A 22035-nucleotide genomic window follows, 5' to 3' on the forward strand; every position below is an offset into this window, starting at 1 on the left:
GCCTTTAGTATTTGACTCCCACATTTATATAATGCTATTTATTAAGGAGCATTAAACGGGATTGAAATATTAGATTAGTTATGTGTGTTTTTCTAGAAAAATAGTGTCTTGCCAGAAGGAAAATATGCTGTTTTATAAGATTTTTTTTAATTTTTAAGGCTTGAACTCGAACTTGAATGTAAATATGGATATGAACAGTATTAAAGAGCCACAGTCAAGACTAAGGAAGTGGACTACAGTGGACAGCATTTCTGTGAACACATCTTTGGATCAAAATTCCAGCAAACATGGTATATATTATGTTCTTATACTTTTATTAAAACACACACACACACACACACACACACACACACATATATATTTGTAAACCAGCTAAATTTAGACCTTTATTTAATTTTTCTGTACATTTCAAAGCCAAATTATCTTAGATTTTTTTAAAACTTAAAACCAAAAAAGACTGTGCTTTATTAAGTCTTAGTAAAAAATAAGAGCCTTTAAAATGAAAAGTAAAATTCACCTCTACTATGCTGTTTTATAAAGGAGAGAGATTATGGGTGCTTTGTCAAAAAAAAAAAAAACTACTTCCCTTCTGATGATCATTTAGGTTTTTTTTCTACGTGATTTATTGTTCTACGTTTTTTTCTTTTTTCTTTTCTTAAACATCTACTGGATTTACCCTGATACGTTCACAGTAGGGTATAAGAACTAGTTTATTTTCTCTTGACACATTTTCTTTATATATGTTGCTATGGGAATAAAGTAATAGATTTCGTATTATTGTCTTTTCAGTAGTTAATTTTTCGTATGGGGGATTGAACCCGGGGCATTTCACCACTGAGCCCTATCCCCAGCCCTTTTTATTTTTTATTTTGAGAGAGGTATCCCCAAGTTGCTTAGGGTCTTGCCAAGTTACTGAGGCAGGCTTTGCAGTTCTCCTGCCTCAGCCTTCCAAGGCACCAGGATCACAGGTGTGTGCCATGGAGCCCAGCTATCTTCCCTTTTCTTTTAGGATGAAGTAATTTTTGTTTGTCTCACTGCTTAGTAGACATTGATGCATGATGCGGCATAAATCTGGGAAATCCCTCAGGGAGACTGGGCTTCTTTGACGAGCAATTTCAACCTGCACAACCAGCCAGCAGGAAAATGGCAGCCTTCTTCCACAAGTGTTGATTTTACTTACATTTGAACAAAACTATTATTTTTTTTACTAGAGTAAGGTACCCTAATAGAACTTGGATATTTTATTTAGTTTATTAGTTTTTTTCATGTTTTTGTTTCTTTTGCATAAATACCAAAGAGTGAAATATCACATCCATAGAGTGGATGAATGTTTAACTCTTTTTTTTAATTGGCAACAGAAGTTGTATATTTTTAGTGCTAAACATTTTAACATGTATATTGTGGAATGGCCTTCACTCTTTTGTTAAAAAAAAATATTAGCTTCTCACTGTATATCCAAGAGAGATCCTTAAACTACCAGCCCCGAAGTTGTCTCTTATCATATTGAAAATAATTTTTTAAACCAACATCTATTAAAACATACAGAAAATGCCACGTTGAAATTGAGCTTTCTGTCCTCTCTCTGAAATGTGAAGGCCTAGTGACACCAAGCCACGTCCTCAGAGGCTGAGATGTTCCAGGCCCCTCCCTCAGTGCCACGCCTGTCTCTTGCTTTCTCTGCCACAGTCCTTTGCCATTTTGCTTTACTCTGTTTGGAAATATTCTTTTTTCTTTTTATGCCCCTTAACCACCTTTCTCCCTCCCCTTATTGGAGAAATATTTCCGTTAATTCATATTTCTGAAGGACCATAGAATTTTTTCGGCAGCTATCCTCCTGATTAATCTCATTGGCAATTCTGTGTGCCCCTGGAGTAGAAGTGGGAACACAGAATAGGCTGCTTTTCCACCCAGTAGAGTAGTATGAGTAGTTGTAAGAAGGGGTGACCTGGTAGCCTTGAGGAGGCTCATGTCAGAGAACAGCTGATTACAGGCAGCAGTCCTTACCATGCACGGGTCATACAGTGTGCAACACCATCTTCAGTGGGTTTACTTCTTATCCCCATTTTATTGAAGCTCAGGCAGCTAATACATTCACTGTTGATCAGAGAAGAAAGGGTAAATCCAAGAGATTCCTCTATCGGAGGTTCTTGGGAGCCACATTAGGTTCAGTGATTTGTTAGAAATCACATAATTCAGAAAAGCTTTTGTCCTCACAGTTATAGTTGATTACACAAAAGAGCACAGATTAAAGTCAGCAGAGGAAAGGGCACCTAGACTAGAATCCAGGAGAAAGCAAGAGCAGGCTTCCTGTCGTCCTTCCCCAAGGAGTTGCAGGAGAGCACTTCATTCTCCCGGCAAGGACGTGTGACACATGCCCAAACACTGCTAATAAGAGATACCACCCCGCCAGCCGTGGTGTCCAGAGTTTCCATCAGGGTTGCTCATATAGGCCTGCAGAGTCTTGGCTCCTATCTCTAGACCCTCAGAGGCCAGGCAAATACTGCCTGGCCCTGAGCCCCAGGCCTAACACAAGTGTTCACCAAAAGTCATGTTGTCTTGCTGTGTCTGGGAGGACCAGACCTCCGGTGTACAGAGCTGCTCTTCATTCTGCGGGCTTAGAAGATCCCAGAAGCCAAATAAGGGTGCGTCCAAAAGCACATAGAAATGTGCAGTCTGGGCCTGGTGCTGACCCTTCATGTACATGACAGTGAGAAAGAGCAGATTTACTAAGGGAAGTAGAGGAAAATTGAAGCAAGGACAATTGAGAAGGAAATTCCACATCGAGGAAGGGTTGGACCAGGATGTCTGGGACACTGGATGGGTCTAAGATGAACTTCTGGTAGTTTATAAAATCCCCTTTCCTGGGCTGGGGGTAAAGTTCAGTTGGCAGGGCTAGGGCTGTAGCTCAGTGGCAGAGTGCTTGCTGCGTACGCGTGAGGCACTGGGTTCGATCCTCAGCACCACATAAAAATAAACAAATAAAATAAAGGCATTCTGTCCATTTACAACTACAAAAAAATTTTAAAAAACCAGAGTGCTTGTCTCGTATGCACAAGGCCCTGAGTTCAATCCCCGGCACCAAAAAAGCAAACAAACAAAAAACCCTTTCCTTTCATTTTAATCTTGGAGTTGGGGAGAAGTTAAGGAAAGATTTCCAAGAGGTCCATGATTTCTTAAGTCAAGATGGGAAAGATAAACAGGAATTGGCCAGGCCCCAGGCAGGGAGGGGATGAAAGGAACGGAAACTGTGGTAGGTAGGAGAGGCTAGAACTTTTTAAGTACTTTAATTATAATCTATTGAACAGTTTGAGTGTTATCTCCTATATGATGGGAAACCTGAGTTTTAAGCTAGGAGGTGACATGCTCAGATTTGTGTTCTTCAAAGATTCGTCTGGCTACCGTGTGGAGACCAGTTGGGAAGTTTCTCTGGCCTAATCCAGCGCTGAGTCCCATGAAGAGAAGCCTGACCTAGCACAGGCATGGCTCGGGAGCTGCCTGAGCACAGAACTGATAGGACCTGGTCACTTCCAAAGATAACAGGAGCAGCAGAGCCAGGAGAAGCACTTGTGTCCCAGCTTACGCAGCCTCAGGTCTATGTTCCTATGCTTAGTAGCAAAGCACAATTTTTTTGTGGCATTTCTTCTCTTCTATTGGGTTTTATCTTCAAACTTTGACTGAATTTGGCTTAACAGGTAAGTTTCCTAGATTATAGATTTTTAAAAATTTTTTTAATATTTATTTATTATGTGGTACTGAGGATCGAACCCAGGACACGCGCTAGGCACTCTGCTACTGAGCCACAACCCCAGCCCCTAGATTGTAGATTTTTTATTTCTTAGGTTGATGATTATCAGAAGTTATTATATAATAGAAGAAATATTCTATTACAGACAGACCTAGATTCTAGGTTGATTTGCCACTATGGAATATCACACTGGAATTTTTCTTAAGGATGAGAATGGGGAGTTCAAACTATGGAGAAGTGAATGGCAAAATAAACATGGACCCTGGTTTTAGACCTAGATCTGCTACTAATTAATTCTGCTATTAATTAGCTGCTGGCAAGTAACTTAACCTTTCTGAACTTCAGGATTCTCATATGCAAAACATGAACCGTAGCAGCTCCTGTTGGGGTGTGTGGAGGGTGAATCTCAAGCCCTTGAGCACTCAAGCAGGGTTGGGCCCACGAGTGAGTATTAGGTCTTAGCGTCATTATTACTGCCTTCGCTGTCACCTCATGAGGTTCCCTGCTCAAAGACAGAAAGTTCTCCAGTAAATTCATTTCCAATGCTGAAACTAAATCTACCACATAATTTTTCTGATGTTTTTCCTTTACATTAATTAATAGAATACTTAACTTTCTGTGTCCAGCATTCAGCCCAGCTGCTGGCACTGTTCCAGTGAGAAATGATGTGCTTTACCACTTGCAGTAAAATTTTAGTCATTGTAAGTCGTGTTCATGTTAAGATGGGTGCGAAGAATAAATCGTAAAAAACAGTCATTTCTTGGTGAGGCTGAGCTCTCCTTCCATGGGACTTCACGCTCATCGTAGCAGCGTATCTTAGAAGCCAAGAGTCACAGGAGGGCGCGCAGGGTGGCATTGGAACTGTCCTGATGGCAAAGGCTGTGGCTGTGTTTTCCCTGCTTGTATGTTGTCTTGTAGGCATTCCTGACCTCCGTCCTTCATCTTTTGTCAAGATTCTTGTACTCCACTCTCTGTACTCTTCACCTCCAAAAAACACGAGTCTCTCTGACAAAGGGTTCACTGTACTAGTTCTCATCTAGGCCACAATGGCAGTGTTGAATGATTCTGTGCTCCGTTCTGTCACTTACCGACGGTTGTGGTCTTCGTGCCCTTGAGATGAAACCTGCTGTGGTCATTTTCAGGCGTTCAAGTGAGATGTTGCGATCTCAGTAAGTAGGAGTTAGAAGGGTCCAGCCTCTGTCAGAGCGCAGAGCCGGCTTTACCTTTGCCTCCCCACAGAGTCTCCAAGACGCAGTTTGAGACCCACGTAGAACTCCAGTCGAAATTTTTCTTACCATATTTGAGAAACTCTAAGAGGTAAATTTTGTGGTATGTTTTGCTCACGTTCACTATTGTTTTTCATTTCTTAGGTGCTATTTCAAGTGGTTTCAGGCTGGAGGAATCCCCATTTGTTCCCTATGACTTTATGAACAGCAGTTCTTCACCAGCCAGTCCTCCAGGTTCAGTAGGAGATGGCTGGCCACGTGCCAAATCGCCCAACGGCTCTAGCAGTGTTAATTGGCCACCAGGTAAAGTGCGGACGGCCCGTTCTGTGAGACACTGCTCCTGGTGGAGTTTCGTTGCATGTAGGCTTCCTAGTGGTCTAGCCCCGTGCGTGTTGGGGCCATCTCTGCGATCTGACGAGGAGCGCGGAGATAATGGAAGAAAAGGGGGACGTAGAGTCAGTCTGTGTGGTCCCAGCCCTCTGCTTCCACTAGTGACTGTGGCATGAGCCTCTGACCAGCATGAAGAGTCCCAGAGGAAGTCTGCAGTCATTGTTCCTCGGCTGTGTCGGGGACTCTTGCCAGGGTGTTCGGTTATACTAAGAAATTGCCAAAAATGAATCCCTTCCCTGCTTGGTCCTGCTTGAGTTGTGGCTTTGCATTTTATCATGAAGCACTTTATTTTACAGCTTAAAAATATATAAACTAGAGAAATTATGTCAGTCACAAAAAATTTACAAGCTAATCATAGAGAATAACTCATATTACAATAATTATATTATCACACTTTTAAGGTGTTGGATAAATTGGAAAATATTTGACAATTGTATAGGATTTAGAAATAAGATTTGGATATTTAGTAATGTATTATAAAGTGATGATTAAGCCTTGAATTAATTTTACATTTCTGCTTTTAGAATTTCGCCCTGGTGAGCCATGGAAAGGTTATCCAAACATTGACCCCGAAACTGACCCTTACGTCACTCCTGGCAGTGTCATAAACAATCTTTCAATTAATACTGTGCGGGAAGTTGACCACCTCAGGGACAGGAACAGTGGTACGTACAGGGCACAAGTCTTGTCTTGTGATGCTCAGTGGCAGGTTCTGAGAAGGCTTTGAGTGGGTGTGAACCTTGGGGCAGCAAAAGCCCCTCTGAGCTCCCAGCCCCGACACCCACGGGGATCGTGAACATGGAACACGGTTCTCGGGTTTCCCGAGTGACTGCGGCCCCTTTTGAGATGATGAGGATTTGTCAGCACTTGCTCTGCAGCAGCAGTGCCAGCAGCTGGAGGCGCATCCTCGTGGGATGTGTGTACTCCACGTACTGAAGGGCCGCCCTGGGGAACAGGCTTGGCTTGAACACAAGTCACTCAGGATCACTGTAACCCAGGCGCAAAATCACCCGGTTACCTACCACACCTCAGGGCTTCTGCAGGTAACCCATTCATGAGGAAAGGTGAATGGAATTAATTGTTTTGGTTTTGGTCTTTGTACTGGGAATTGAATCCAGGCCTCTTCACCACCGAGCTACACCCCTGGTACCTGCCACCCCCACCCCCACACCCAGGGATTAAACCCAGGGCCTCAAACATGCTAGGCAAGCTTTACTACCAAGCTGCCTCCCCAGACCAAAAAATATTTTGGTCTATAAAATACAGCCTCCCAGGCAGACCTGGTAGCACACGCCTGTGATCCCAGCTACTCAGGAGACTGAGGCAGGAGGATTGAAATTTCGAGACTATCCTAGACAATTTAGTGAGACCCTGTCTTAAAAAATACAATCGAAAAGGGCTCGAGAGGTAGCTCAGTGGTAGAGTGTTTGACTAGCATGTGCAAGAAAAAAAGTATGTGTGTATGCACACACACATAACACATGCATGCACATGCACACACACACACTGTTCCTTCAGTATACAAAGAAAAATACGTTCAATATATAATTTGTTAAGAATAACAAGTGTTTGTGCGTCATAGTGGTCAGAAAAGAATCCTCATCATTCCAGAATGGCTGCATTTAAAAGACCTTCACAGAGGTAAAGTTGGTACTTTCACATAATACGTCAGGAGGCGCAAAACCAAGCAGAAGCCCTCGCTGCGTGTAGTTAATAGAAGAAGCCACGGCTCACAGAAACGGGCTTCTGTTTGTGTGTGTTTGCAGAGGGTTCCAGAGGTTGGGGTGGAGGAGGTCTCCAGCAATGGTTTGGAGGAGGTGATCTGAGTGGTAAACAGAGTGGGTTGGACGTGGGGGCCAGTTAGGGGCTGTCCTGGTGACCATGTGCTTATGAGGTCGAAGCTGAACTTGAGGAAAGGGCTTTTTTTTTTTTTTTTTTTTCTCAAGTGGGAAGAAAGACAGGGTTTTGGAGCCTGCGCCTGGGGCCTGCTAGAGAGGGTCCCACCCACTGGCTCAGGGAGTGCCAGTGGCCTGTGCTTGGGTGGGCTGGCCGGCCTTGGAGGTCACGCAGCTCAGGGCGGGAGCTGAGTAGCGGGGAATGGCCTTCCGTTCAGAGCATGCTGGGAAGCAGAGCGGCTGTTGCCTGGCCGCTGCCCACACCTCACTGCCAAGAGCATGTCCCTCATCTGGTGGGGACGGGCAGGGGGAAACGCCTGTTCTGAGCCAAGGTGAAAACAGCCAGCAGCTCTGGGCATGCTCTCCTGAAGGCAGGCAGGAGGTACAGTCTGGGGTCTGGCCTGCTCACCACGCCCCCTGCCCCATTCCTGGGGCAGGCGGCCTGCTCACCACGCCCCCTGCCCCATTCCTGGGGCAGGCTGGGGCACCTGGACTTCTAGGTGCCTTTACTCATGTCAAACACTTTCCCTTGCTCTGGCTGCTAATGGAACTCTCCCTCTCTAGGGTCATCCTCATCCTTGAACACCACGCTGCCTTCAACTAGTGCCTGGTCATCCATTCGTGCCTCCAACTACAACGTTCCCCTCAGCAGTACAGCACAAAGCACTTCAGGTGGGCCGCACAGTCCCGCACCCCTCTCGGGAGGAGGTGTGGTGTGGTCACAGTCTGGGGCCGTTGTGTCAATGCCTTCTTCTTTTAACCGGTCTCTTATTTTCGGGAGGGAGGAGACTATATTTCTGATCCTAGGACAGTGTCTTCAGCGACGTTTGTCCCTGTTTGACTGTACCGTGCACTGCAGTCGCCTCCTGAGACACTGGGCCTTCCCCAGGCAGCTCTCGCTCGCTGACAGCACCTGGCTCTCGGCACTCCACAGCGGCTCTTGGGCTGTCTGCAGTGGAGGACCTTTAAATTTCCAGTACTTCACAGACTGGTACTCGTGTAGGAGAGGGTGAACGCGGATTTCAGCTTGTCCCAGGGCTGTTGATGTACTTGAGAGTCGGGTGGAGTTGAATGCTGTCACCGCTCACAGATACCCAGTCTGCTTCTGCTGCAGCCCAGGAAGGAACTGAGCCACTGCGGCCACTCTTCCTGCCATACTTTTAGAAGCACAAAAACTACCGAGCTACATCCCCAACCTTTTCTATTTTTTGTTTTGAGACAGGGTCTCGCTGAGTTGCTGAGGCTGGCTTTGAACTTGCAGTCCTGCCTCAGCTTACCATGTGCCTGGTCCCCCATACCCACTTGGCACTGAGCATGCATCAGGAACCTTTTTTTTTTTTTCCTAAGTGAAAACAGAGTCTTAGATTTGGATCTTGGCTCCCCATTGGACCCAAAGGCAAACACTCACCCTCTCAGATCCTCAGAATGTGTGCCAGGGTCAGAGGTAGCATCTGAAAGCACCTAGCAGCCTGGGCTTAGCATCAAGGCGGACAGCTGGTGATATCTGCTGGATGACTCCTTGAGTTGGGGCCACTTATGCAGTTTTTTCCCCACGAATTATTGACAGAGTTCTAAAGTGTGTTTAATGGGCTGCGTGGCTGTCCTGAGGGGCTTGCCTGTGGTTATTAAGGTAAGGAGTTCACAGTTGCCACTTTAGAGCAGTTCAGAGCATTTCATGTGTGAATTTCATTTAGCACAGTTTTACACAGGGGAATCTCCTAGGTTCTGTACTGCTAACAACAGATGACAGCGTGAGTGTCTGAGAGGAGGGACAGCTTCCTTTGGGCTTTTTGTTTTTCTTTAGCAGCTTAGTTTCATTTGGACTTTGCCTTTTGTTTTGTTTTGTTTTGTTCTTCTCTGGCACTGGGAATTGAACCCTGGGGGATGCTCTACCACTGAGCTGTATATTCCCAGTTCTTTTTTGTTTTTCTTTGAGACAAGGTCTCACCAAGTTGCTGAGGTTGTCCTTAAACCTGGGATCCTCCTGCCTCAGCTGCCTGAGTCGCTGGGCTCACGGCACTGTACCACCATACCTGGCTGATTTGGGGGTTTAGATGTCTGTGTGCGTTTTTTTGATTTGCCTTTTGTGGGACAATAGATGTTATTTAAATATTCTCATTTCTCCAACATTATTCCACCCTCTCTGCTCTCCCCCACCCCCTTTAAAAGCAGCCAGAAATAGTGATTCCAAATTGACATGGTCTCCTGGTTCAGTCACAAACACCTCTCTGGCTCATGAGCTGTGGAAGGTCCCTTTGCCACCTAAGAACATCACTGCTCCGTCCCGCCCGCCTCCGGGACTGACTGGTCAGAAGCCGCCCTTGTCTACGTGGGATAATTCTCCCCTTCGTGTAGGTGGAGGATGGGGAAATTCTGACGCCAGATATACCCCAGGTAGGAGGAAGTGCGAGAGGTGGGGTCGGGGGTGTCTTTGCTGAACACTCACCAGCTTTACCGAGACCCAAACCTCTCTGACTCCCATCTCTGGGAGCCTTGATCCAGTGTCCTTAACGTTTTCCCTGAGACCCAGAGCAGTCAGTCTCATCTCTCAGCTGAAAAATGACTAATAACACGTCATAATATTTCCTGATCTGATCTGATTTGTAATTTCTGATCCTTAGGTGAACGGCTGCAATAAAACTTTTGGCTTTTGGGGGGGAAAGTGTTAATTATGTTTAAAAAAAAAAAAAACACTGGAGGTCATTCTGTGTTACCAAATGCAAATTAACACAATGAGGGGAAATGAAAAAATGACCCCAGAGCCCACCCTGCAGGGTTCGTGGACTTGAGCAGAGTCAGGAAGCTTTGAAGGGAAGCCCAGAGAGCAGGGACAGCCTCCGTGGAGGCCGAGAGGCCTGAGAGCTGCGCTCCCTGTTGGGTTGTAGAGACTCAGCAAAGGGGCTGCTGTGGGGATAGGGCAGGGTGTGTCCTGAGGCTCAAGCTCATCCCGGGACATCTTCCTGAGCCAGAGGAGGTGGGTGGGGGTCTCAACCCTGGTGGGGAGCTCCTCTGCGGGGAGCCTGGTTGCCAAGGGCCCGGCAGGAAGGCCAGCCGGGACTCCTGCAGTGACTCCGTCCCCTTAAAGCTTCACACCCTGGGTGGGTCCCACTTGCAAAGCCATCAGACCCAGCCTCCCAGAGGTCAGAGCCGCCTGGACTGTTGGCCGAGGAGGAGGCAGTCGGCAGGGGCGGCAGCGCCTGGGTGATTGGGTCATCTGTTGAGTGACTCATTTGGGCTGTTTGAGGCCATGGTCTTGGAAAACTGACTTGTCCCTTTTTCTGCCTCCGCCCCCCACCAGGTTCCAGCTGGGGTGAGAGCAGCTCAGGGAGAATAACAAATTGGCTTGTTCTGAAAAACCTTACACCTCAGGTAAGGCTTGGTGGAGGGCCGGCAGGGCGCGAGCAGGCGTCGGTCCTACTGGCAGCAGGGCTGCGCAAGGTCGTGAGGGCCTGGCGGAGGAGAGCCAGGCAGTGTCCAGCTCCTCTGGTGGCAGGCCGTCGTGGTCCCCTGGTTTCACAGGTCTTGGGTTCAGGGAAGCCAACCAAAGTCGGGGATTCCTAGGCGTCCCCTGGACTGGTCCAGTGGGGCTCAGCAGAGTGTGTCCACGTGAATCGGTGCAGGCGATCCTCGTCCTGCCCTTGCGTTTCCTTGGCCCCTGGCCCACCCTGCCCAGAAGCAGTGCCCTGATGAGCCCTTCCTCGGGGTGGTTGAGAGGAGAGGGGCCTTAGCAGGGACAGTGACCACCTGAGGGGCTGGGAGCTGGGGGCGCCTTCCCCGCTGGCCCCACAACCTCTCGTTGCCCTCCCACTGCTTCCAGATCGATGGCTCAACTCTGCGCACCCTGTGCATGCAGCATGGCCCGCTGATCACATTCCACCTGAACCTCCCATACGGAAACGCTTTGGTCCGCTACAGTTCAAAAGAAGAGGTAGTGAAGGCACAAAAGTCTCTGCACATGTAAGTGCCCGGGCTCCTGCTGGGGAGGGCTGGGAGTGGGGTGGAAGCACAACCCCGTCCTGGGTGCCGCTCCCGAGGGGCTTCTCCCCAGAATCGCCTCACGGTTCTCTGGGATCCTGAGGAGGAGAGTCCGACATGGTCAAAATGGCCCTGGAGCCAGGCACCTGCAGTGCGGCTACTCAGGAGGCCAAGGCAGGAGGCTCAGTGGAGGCCAGGAGTTTGAGAACAGCCCCAGACAACATAGTGAGACACCCTGTCTCCAAAAAAAAATCAACTGGAAAGTCCCTTGTGCTGCCCACGAGAGACAGACAGGCCAGGTGTCCCCCCACAGCCTGTGCCCGGCCGTCCTCCAGGGCCCGTGCTCCTTGAAGGAAGGGCACACCAGCGTGTCTGTGACCAGGAAGGCCCCCCACAGGAGGCCCTCACGCTCTCTGCCTTCTGCTCTAGGTGCGTCCTGGGGAACACGACTATTCTTGCTGAGTTTGCCAGTGAAGAGGAGATCAGTCGTTTCTTTGCACAAAGTCAGTCTCTGACCCCTTCTCCTGGCTGGCAGTCCCTCGGGTCCAGCCAGAGCCGGCTGGGCTCCCTCGACTGTTCCCACTCCTTCTCCAGCCGGACCGATCTCAATCACTGGAATGGTGCTGGGCTGTCGGGAACTAACTGTGGAGACCTTCACGGCACTTCCCTCTGGGGGACCCCACATTATTCCACAAGCCTGTGGGGTCCCCCAAGCAGCAGCGACCCCCGGGGAATTAGCAGCCCATCCCCCATTAACGCTTTCCTTTCTGTTGACCACCTGGGTGGGGGTGGGGAGTCCATGTAAGGGTGTAGTTGTAGACTCACAAACTGTGACCTCAAGATGCGAGAGATGGAGCACTAAGTTGGGCTCGCCGCCTGCAGCCAGGGGCCACCTGTGGGAACAGCTGTTCTCTGCACATTTTCCACTTTGTTTTCCCCAAAACATATCAGTTTGAATACTTGAATCATGCAGGCCAATATTATAATGTGAAAAGGTATCTATCTATTTACACTCCCAAGTAGCGCCATACATGCTAGACCATATAGAATGAGCTCACTTGTGTATATTCATCATGTTTAGCCTTGGATTCATTCTTCCTTTCTTCTTTCTGTTTTTTTCTCCTTCCTCCCCACCCCCCATTTCCTTTTTTTGCAAAACCATTTTTTGGGCTGATAATGTATGAGCTTTTACCTTTGCACTGAATGATGTTCTCTCCGTCTAATCGGCAATATGGGGGGGCAGCTGTTCCAGTGTAAATGTTTACTCAAGGATGTTCTTAAAGGTGTGCGCTCTCTACTATGCCTTGATGTTGCCTACCTTGTTGTGGTATCGTGGAGTTTAAAAGATCAAGTTATGATACTGACTTAGGATTATTAATGAAAGTATTGCACCAGTTTTTTCATGTTGTAAAACTAAAGAATTTCGCTCTGCAGTTTGAAAAACTGTGGCCACAGCTGTGACTTGCAGCCCACCTGCCACCCAGGACGGGCCCTGCACTTTGAATAGGCTTTCCATTTTGTTTTGAAGGTTCTCACGCTGAGCCTTCTTGTTTACAGATTTTTTTGTTTGTTTTTTGAGAAAAAAAAATGTTTACTCTTCCATCATTTAAAAAAAATTAAAAAACAAAAAAAAAATGGAGGATGATTTAAAAGATGCTTTCTATCTCTGGGAAAAAAAGGAGCAGCATTTGGCCATGTTCTTTCGTTTTTCTATTCCTGTCCTAAATCAAAGAGCATGGTTCTCAGGAAAACCAGTTCCCCAGTTAAAAAAAAAAAAAAAAAAAATCCTTGTAGTTTCTTATAGGAAAAAAAGAGACCCCCCCCCAACTTTTAGCACTGATACTACGTATTGCTCTGTTAAAGAATTTTCTCTGCCAAAAAAGAAAAAAAAGAAAAAAATGCTTAAAGCTGGAGTTGGACATTCTGCTTTCAGATGCTGTCTTTTTTCTTAGTGATGATGGTTTGCTAATAATCAATAGGTGATGATTTTTGTAATCCCATCAAGTGGCTCTCTGTTTCTGCTCTCTTGTGACTGTGTTAATGTTTAACTGTTGTACCTTAAAGCCGAAATCAGTAACTATGCATACTGTAACCAAGGTATTGGGCCTACAGAGTCGTTTGTTGTATAAAGAAAATTTTAAATGTTGTTGCAAACTAACGAGTTACATCATTTTTAAATTCCCCCCCCCTTTTTCGCCCACAAATGGTATTATAATGCTTGCTTAGTCAAAGAAGAGAGACTAAACAAGGGTAAAAATTTTAACAGTACAGAATTTGCCATCATTTCATTGCCTTGATTCTAACTGTTTGTGTCCTAAGATGCAAAAGAAGTCAGTGGCTTTTAACTGTTTACAAATAGAATGTGATTGTAAATGTACAGTTCGGTTGTGTTGAATTATGAACTTTCTTCAGATATAATAAACCATGACTTTTTGGCTGCTCAACATTAATTGTCTTTTTTGTGGATTTATTTGTAGGCTCTTTTTTATAATGAAATTTGCAGAGTTGCTGTGTGTGAGGGTTCTCACAGAGCAACTGGTTAAAAATCTAAGCAAATATTTGAACATTTTATCTGAACTTATCCACAATTTCACCCTGAAATAATGTGAGAACAACGGGAAACTGTAGCTCGCTCCTTCCTACCCTCTTTGAGCATCTTTGGGATCTTGTTGCTCAAAACCTCCTCTGTGACTTCATCTCCCCACCATTTGTGCCCATCTCAAGCCTCAGCAAGAGACCGTTTGGAACATGAAGCTTAATGACTTGACGTGTACTAGTGTTAAACTTCCATACCTCTGTCACACAGTGAGGAACGCCGCAGCCTGGACTGGCCTTCTCTCCCCCTCCCGGCCCGCGCTCCGCCGCAGGAGCCCAGGGCAAAACCTGTGTCTGTATCTCAGTGTGTGGTTCAAATCAGCTCCACTTGCCAGGGGGGAGCTAATGTTGGACGCATAACCTAAGCAAATGTCGTTCAGTGCTTTCCGTGTGTGTTGACTTCCATACTGGTTTTTCCAAAAACCAAAGGTAGCTTTGAAAAACCACGTCTGGAGATGTTTGGAACTAACGTTAAGCTGATGACCTTTGGGGCTTTGAGTAGTATATAATTGACTTCATAACTGCGTTCATTGTATTGTTAAAGTGTTTGGGAGATTTTTGCGCTTGTTATGTGGAAATAAAGTGTTTGATTTAAAAAAAAAAAAAAAAAACCCTTTCAAGTGGTCCTGCTTCTTTCTTCGTCCTTAAATAACAGCGGCTCTTTTCCCCAAGCCACCCATACCTCCCACTGCCTGCACCTGGATCTGGGCCATCAGCTCCTCCAGACCCGCCTCTGGATGGGCCACTCCCCTGCCCCTGGACATCCCACGTTGCTCTGCTTGGCCCCGCTCCCAGTGCTTGCCACAGATGACCCCTGATCACAGACCCCAAGTCCTGGCCTGGGCCACTAGGTGAGCCGCAAGCTCTCCCTGGCCCTCCCTCACCCAACTGTCCCTGCTCCAGTTCTGCAAGTGGATGAGCCAGGAAAGATGTGGAGGTCACGGTCAGGTGCGGCGGCAGAAAGGTGGGGGTTGAGATGAAGGGGGAGTTTGCTTGGAGACTGAGAGGTGACAAACCAAGGCTGTCCTGAGCGAGTGAGCGTAACGTTCAGCTACCAACACTGCACACCTGGGGACCGGGCTTCAGAGCTGCTCCCGCTGACCCTTAGACTTTGGACGTGAGAGGTGGCATTTCTGAACAGGAGCCAGAATTGGAACCCAAGTGAACCTTGAGCACCCCCTGCAGAGACCAGGTCTTGGGTCCTGCGGGAGCTCTGGAGAGGCAACCTCCCGTGGGAGGAGAGCAGTGTGTGAGGGGTTCTCTGCAGGACAGGTGCTTTGGGTGTCTACTTGGAGAGCACACCAGCCTGGCCACGTTTCCCAAACAGTTCACCAACATCACCCCAAAGTTGAGTAGAAAGGAGGAAGCGGATCCCCTCAGGATCTAGAAGTAGAGTTTTCAACTCTAATATTAGGTTAAGACTTTACCTAAAAATACCGGATTTTTTTTTTTTTTTCCTTTTGGATCAGGGATTGAACCCAGGGGCACTTAACCACTGAGCCACATCCCTGGCTCTTTTTACTTTTTGAGACAGGATCTCAACTAAGTTGCTGAGGGTCTCGCTAAGTTGCTGAGGCTGTCCTCAAACTTGTGATCCTCCTGCCTCAGTCTCCCGAGTCGCCCGGGTCTAAAAATTCTGCTTTTAAGTCGACAGTTAAGCTGATGCCTCAGAAAGGTGGGCCACACCCACAGCAGGGTGCAGTCAGGACCCTGCAGGGCTGAAAAGCTTCATCAGGACTGCTGACAAGCAGGGAGTTACTGAGCTCTGGCCAAGGAGCCAGAGACCTCCCTGCTGGCTGAGCCAGCCTTGTGGACCCTGCCCAAGTCCCCAGAGACCAGGACGCCCCTGTCCCACATAATGATGGTGGCCCTCTAGGTAGAGAAGCGTGCGACCTACTGATGGGGCAAGGCCTATCTCCTGGCAGAGAGGGGAGCTGAAAACAGTGACCCTGGCACTGGAGCAGTCTGCAGACCTGCATCCGGTTCTCGGACCTTGTTAGCATGTGACCTTATCCCAGACCAACCTTGTTTCAATTGACTTTATCGTTTTTAAATTCAACTTCTTAGATCAATGTATTTTCCAAGGAAAGTTGATGTCATTAACCTTTACAGAAAATCAAGATCGCTTTCCACAAATATGAAAGAAACTCATGGAACATACACACATTGCTTTCTGGATCGAGACCTAACTGTCAACGTTAAAAAGGGCAGAATGGAGCCAGGCGCGGTGGCACACACCTGTCATCCCAGCAGCTCAGGAGGCTGAGGCAGGAGGATCAAAGCCAGCCTCAGCAAAAGCGAGGCCCTAAGCAACTCAGTGAGACCCTGTCTCTAAATAAAATGCAAAATAGGGCTGGGGTGTGGCTCAGGGGCCGAGTGCCCCTGAGTTCAATCCCCGGTTACCCCCTGCAAAAAAAGGGGGGTCTGGGGAGAGTAGGAAGAACCCCAGGGAGGTCAGAGGCAGAGCCTTCCTGCCTGACAGGCCAGGCAGCTGCCCAGAGGAGGCTTGGGCCTTTGCCGCCTGCGCTAGATGGTGCAGGTGACTAAGTGATCGCTTCCTGAGGCAGGGACTTGGAGCAGGCGCCTGAGAACAGCCAGGGTTGGGGAAGGGCCCTGTCCTCCACCCCCACCCACACACCCTGGGGGCCTTGGAGAGGTCTGTGTGCCTGGCCCCACCCCAGACAGTCACTTCGTGGGGCACCAACATGTTTAAAACCTTTTCTGTCTTAGACCACATGTTGCCATCCACCATCACGTGGTTTTCCTGCTTTTTGACTGTCCCCACAACCAGAGCATGGGACCCAAGCCCCGGGGGCCGGCCTCACTGTGGTGACTCCAGCGAGTCCTGGGCCTCCGGATGGGTCAGCTCCGTGGGGATCCTTTTGATGGAACCGGTCAGTGTCTTGGCTCACAGGGGCCCCAGCAACATCTAGCTGATTGGCTCCTCTGAGGTGATGTTCATTGGGGGACTTCTTTGGCTCCGCCCACACGACCCAGCCAATCGGCCTCAAGAGCAGGAGGATTGTGGGAGGTGGTGAGGTTTGTGTGGGGGTGAGAGGCTTGTGGGAAGCCGGTGGTGGCAGTTGGGCTCTGAGGGTTTTTCCTGAGGAGCTGTTTTGTTTGGCCTGTGTGGTTCTAAAAATAAATACGTACATTCAAACATATAACACAAAACACAAGTGTGCACACATAATATAATACATACAACACATAACATAATAGTAAAGGCCTTATAACTTTTTACAGGTGAAATCTCCATTGCAATGTTTAAAAACCCTATAGTCAAAAAAATAGAACTGATCAGCAAAACATTAACCTAGGTCTGTATGAGCTCAAAAAACAAAATAGAACTTCATGATGTGGGAAAGGGCAATAATAAAATAGATATTGAAAAAAGCATCCTGGTTCAGCTAGATGTTGCTGGGGCCCCTGTGAGCCAATCATCAGCCGGCAGCTGGAAGTTTGCTGGGGCCCCTTCAGCTGTGGCTCTCAACACCATCTCATTCCATAGACAAGAGCTGGTCACATGGCAGAGCTGGTCAGGGATAGAACCCTGGTATCCAGGAAGAGAGAGAGAGAGAGAGAGAGAGGGAGACTTTGCCAGCCAGTCCCCATCTTTAATCCTTACAACAATCCTAATTATTTGACCAACAGGTTAAAGCACAGAGAGGTGAAGTAACTTGCCATAAATCACAAAGCCAGGAGAGATAGGACTGAAGCAAATGCTGAAAGCAGAACCCAGGTCCCTACCCATGTGCCATTCTGGAACTCATCACCTGCGCCAGTGACAGTGTGTTGTCAGTAAGCCACTTGGGCTGGTGTAAACCAGTGCTGGCACAAGTTCAGGCTGACAGGTGTATCGTGCCATTTTCTGTTGCTATAAGTGAACAACACAGACTGGGTGATTTATAAAGCATGAAGGTTTATTCAGCTCATGATTCTGGAATCTGGGAGGTCCCAGGTCGAGGGGCTGGGTCTGGCAAAGAACCACTCTCAAGATAAGCCATGAATCCGTTCATTAGCCCACTCTGAGCCCTCGCCACCCAATCACCTCTCAAACGTCCCCCGTCCAAATACCATTAACACATGAGTTTGGGGGTGATGTTTCCAACACGTTGAGACCCAGCAACGGGCTTGCGCAGGATGCTGTCCTCCCTAGTCACGTCCACGTGTCTTCAAGTCTCACTCCAAACTCCAGCCTCTGCCACGGTGACCTGCTGTTAAAATGTTTAGTGACCAATTTAAAGGGTCCTTCCGGAGTCATTAGCAGCCTGCTAGAGGAGGTTTATGGAGATGTAAACAGCTGTCTAAGGACAGACCCTGCTGCTCTAATGGAGCTCCGGAGGAAGGTACACTTCATCCGAAGACACCTCTGGACACACATTATGTGACTCTGGGTTTAGACCGAACATTAAAAGGTGGTTGTTATTATTTTAGTTTTAGTGCTAGAATTGAACCACTGAGCTACATCCCCAGACCTCTTTATTTTTAAATTTGAGATGGGGGGGGGTCTCATGAAGTTGCTGAGGCTGGCCTTGAACTTGTGATCCTCCTGCCTCAGCTTCCCAAGTCACTAGGATTGCAGGCCTGTGCCACCGCTCCTGATTTACAAGGGTTTTGGCAGGTGCCCAGGCTCATGCACGGTTGCAAAGAGCAGCGTTTCTAAAAAAAAAAAAAAAAAATTATTTTGCCTCAGGACCCCGTAACCCAGAAAGACCCCAAAGAACTTTTGTTAGGTGACGTTCCTGTATTAGATATTTAAATTAAGAATCCATTTAAAATATTTACAGATTTTAAAGTAGCAACACCAAACCCACTGCTCATTAAACAAATAACATTTTCCCCAAAAGATTTTTGTAAAAAAAATAGTAGCAATCATTCTACATGTTTGCAGATCTTCTCCTTCCTGCTTGGCTTAGCAGAGGACTGCAGGATTCTCCCATGTACTTCTGTAGCCACTGGAAAATTCCACTGAACAGTGATGAGCAAACAAGGGGAGAAAGAAAAACAGCCTCTTAGTATTGTGGTGGGAGAATGTTATACATGTTATCTCCTTGAATCTTCCTGATAAAAGAGCTGGGCACGGCTGTTTTGCAGATGAGAATCAAGGCTCAGAGCACTGAAGTCAGTTGCACAAAGACACACAGCACAGCTAGGGGCAGAGAAGCAGGAACCAGGGCCCACCTGACTGTCATCTCCAGGTTCTCACCCCCTCTGCCGTCCCACGGCTGTGGATGAAGTTTTGTGACAACTGTGACTCTGGGAAGATGGGGTCAAACTAAGAGAGAGAGAGAGAGAGAGAGAGAGAGAGAGAGAGAGAGAGAGAGAGAGAGATTTTCAAACTGGCTTCCTTGACAGGCTGGGGGTTGAGAGGCCATCTTTGCCTCTTGGAAGCTACCACAAGCCCAGTCCTTCACCTGCCGCCTCTCACTTAATCTTTATCTAATGTCCTGCAGAGGGCGTCCTGAACACCTGTTTGCAGAGGGGGCCTATGGCAGCACCCCCTTTGCACAGTGGGGTTCTGAGCATCTGCTTGTATAGAAGAAAACGAGGTTCAGAGGAGTTGAGAGAATTGCACCAGGGCTCCTAGTTACAAAGTCAAGAAATGTATCGTCTCCGTGGCTGGGGTTGGGGTTGGGGCTCAGCGGTAGAGCCTTCCCTGAGACTGCCGGGCACTGGGTTCCATCCTCAGCACCACATATAAATAAATAAAGGGATTGGGTCCATCTACAACTAAAAAAAAATTTTTTTTTAATAAAAAAGAAATGTAAGAGGCCCTATCACTGAGCTGCACCCACAGCCCTGGGATGGTACGTCTTTAAAAAGGCATGAGACGCTCAGGCAGGAGGATCACAAGTTCAAAGCCAGCCTTAGCAACTTAGAGAGACTGTTTCAAATAAAACACAAAAAGGGTCTGGAGGTGGCTCCGTGGTAAGGTGCTCCTGGGCTCAATCCCTGATATCCAAAAAAAAAAAAAAAAAGGTTGGGGGGGGCGCTATTGATAATCAGGAAGAAATCACAGCAGCCAGGGTCGGGTTCAGCCTGGAACTTGCAGAACAGGTTCTCTGAACAGTGACGACTCAGAGATACAGGTCACAGAGAGAACCCGAAGGTGTGTACTTGAGCGCTTCTTTGGCTCTGCACTTTTCTGAAACCCACTCCGGTGTCAGGTGAGTCTGGACTTTCCTCCTTTAACCAGGTGGATTTCCCTAGGGTATGAGCCCAGGGTCAGCCCTCAGGGTTATCACCCCTCAGGTAACACCACCTGTCCTGGGGGCCAGGATCCCGGGCAGCCGGCTCTACTTGCAAATTCACAGACAGTCTTCAACGTGATGAGGTGGCCTCTTGAGGAACCAGCAGCAGTAAGTGGTGACTTGTCCCCCGGGCTGGTTTAAGAAAGTGTTCGCTATCTGTCACCTTATCGCTGGTGGCCACGGTGAGATGACATAGAAATGTCTGTAGTTCGCTGATGTCTGGATTTCTCACCTACTGTCCTCAGTGCCTCCGGCAGACCAGCGGCCACCCTGCTGAGAGCCACTCTCAGTCCTTAGAGCTTGCTCCCGCAGGCCCATCTGCCAATCAAGACAGCTCCTGTCACATCGCATGGCAGGTGGAAGATCCAGGGTATGACCTAATCTTGAGCTCACTGTGGCATGTGATGGCCCATGACTGTCACTCTTAATCACCTGTGGTGTGTCACGCATGTGGTATGTCACTTAATAGTTGCCTTATTTATTTGTTTATTTATTGGTACTGGGGATTGAACCCAGGGCACTTAACCACTGAGCCACCTCCCAGACCTTTTTATGTCTTATTCTGAGACAGGGTCTCGCTAAGTTGCTCAGAGCCTCCCTAAGTTGCTGAGGCTGGCCTTGGACTTTTGATCCTCCTGCCTCAGCCTCCCGAGCAGCTGGGATTACAGGGGTGCACCACAGCGCACCCCCCCACACACACACCACGGCTGCCTTTTGATTGGCTCTCTTGCTGGGGAAGGCTTACATCAAGCCGGGAACTGTCCACACAGGCCAGTGCATATTTGGCCCCTTCTGGTAGCTGGAGAGGGCCGATGGACCCATCTATCTGCCATCCAAGAGGGACGTCTCCATCCCTTCCTTGATACGCCCCTCGGTGGCATCCGGTCATCATGGTGGGCAGCAGTGACATCTTCCTGAGCAGTTCCCAGGGTGCCACGGCTGCCCACGTAGACTTCTGCACGCTTTGATCTACGACGCAGTCAAGTGACAGTCCCCTCCGCCAGGCCTTCCTCCCGTCCCCTCATCTCTGCCGGCTGTATGACATCACCTGTTTCCCTGGTGACGGGCTCCGAAGCGAGAAGAGCAGGCGACCGGCATGTGTTGTCCTCCTAACAAGCTAGAACATTCCTCTGTCCCCCAACCTTCCTTAACGGTGACCACAATCCAGTGGGGGCCTATGTCCCTTAATCCACTGGCATAAGTCCCCTCCAAAGCCACCTGGATGACATGGACAGTAAGCACAGGAGGTTTCTATGCGTCTAGTGTCACAAGGACTTGTGACTGTATTACTGTCCATTTGGGCCTGAATGTCAAAGAAAGCTTCAGTAGTCCCATCCTGTCCCATTTGTCCCAGTGCCATCCTGTCCCCCTCTTCCATGACTCATCTAGGGGTGGTGATAACGGAGCCAGGTGAGGGAGAACATCGAAATCCCAGGACCCACCCGCGCCCGCACCTGTGTCATTTACTGTGTCTGGAAGTGGGAACACCGGCCTTTCCCATCTCAGCCTGGAGTGTGACCTTCGTCTCACCCACAGTCGGTAACACCAAGAGCTTCCCGAGGAGCCCGGGCCCTGTCTGTCTTCTCCCCCGGCCCCCCACAAGTGAGTCGGAGCATGGGTGCTGCTTCCGGGGCGCCAAAGGAGGTTCAGAAGTGAGGAGGACGTCACCAATGTCACCAACATAACGAAACAGCTCTCTGTGGAGATCAGAACCACCTTCCCAAGTCTTGGCACTACTGTACCTTGTCACACAGAGTGGCCCTGGACATGTCCTTAAAGTTAAACCTTCAATGTCCATTCCCACATGAAGCCCAGAGGCTCTTGACCCTGGGTCTATGCTAAAGAAGGCATCAGCGAGATCCAGCACCCAGTGGTGTCTTCCGGGCTGGGTCTGAGCCCCTCCCATGCTGCCCGATGTGGGTTATCAACTTATTTTTTTCTAATTGATTTTATTT

The 22035-nt window shown here is 48.3% G+C and overlaps 1 protein-coding gene and 1 long non-coding RNA gene across 15 annotated transcripts in view; one reads left to right on the forward strand and one right to left on the reverse strand.

Annotated features, from left to right (window-relative positions):
- The window catches only part of TNRC6A (trinucleotide repeat containing adaptor 6A), a 175118-nt gene extending 162364 nt beyond the window's left edge, over window positions 1-12754 (forward strand). For all 14 annotated transcript variants that reach the window (XM_081299838.1, XM_081299826.1, XM_081299833.1 and 11 more), the window contains 8 exons: window positions 159-290; window positions 5116-5274; window positions 5886-6026; window positions 7821-7928; window positions 9429-9650; window positions 10555-10625; window positions 11074-11213; window positions 11661-12754. In XM_081299838.1, coding sequence (XP_081155964.1) covers window positions 159-290; window positions 5116-5274; window positions 5886-6026; window positions 7821-7928; window positions 9429-9650; window positions 10555-10625; window positions 11074-11213; window positions 11661-12036 — 1349 coding nt within the window. In that variant the 3' untranslated portion in view covers window positions 12037-12754. The remainder of the gene's footprint in view (window positions 1-158; window positions 291-5115; window positions 5275-5885; window positions 6027-7820; window positions 7929-9428; window positions 9651-10554; window positions 10626-11073; window positions 11214-11660) is intronic.
- LOC308652130 lies at window positions 6614-7898 on the reverse strand. Its single transcript, XR_014022736.1, has 2 exons — window positions 7699-7898; window positions 6614-7657 (listed from the first exon to the last, which is right to left on the reverse strand). It is a non-coding gene; the product is annotated as an uncharacterized lncRNA (long non-coding RNA).
- Window positions 12755-22035: the final 9281 nt, after the last annotated feature.

Source organism: Spermophilus citellus (assembly GCF_964194105.1).
Source record: "Spermophilus citellus genome assembly, chromosome: 6".
In the NCBI taxonomy this organism is placed as follows: domain Eukaryota; kingdom Metazoa; phylum Chordata; class Mammalia; order Rodentia; family Sciuridae; genus Spermophilus; species Spermophilus citellus.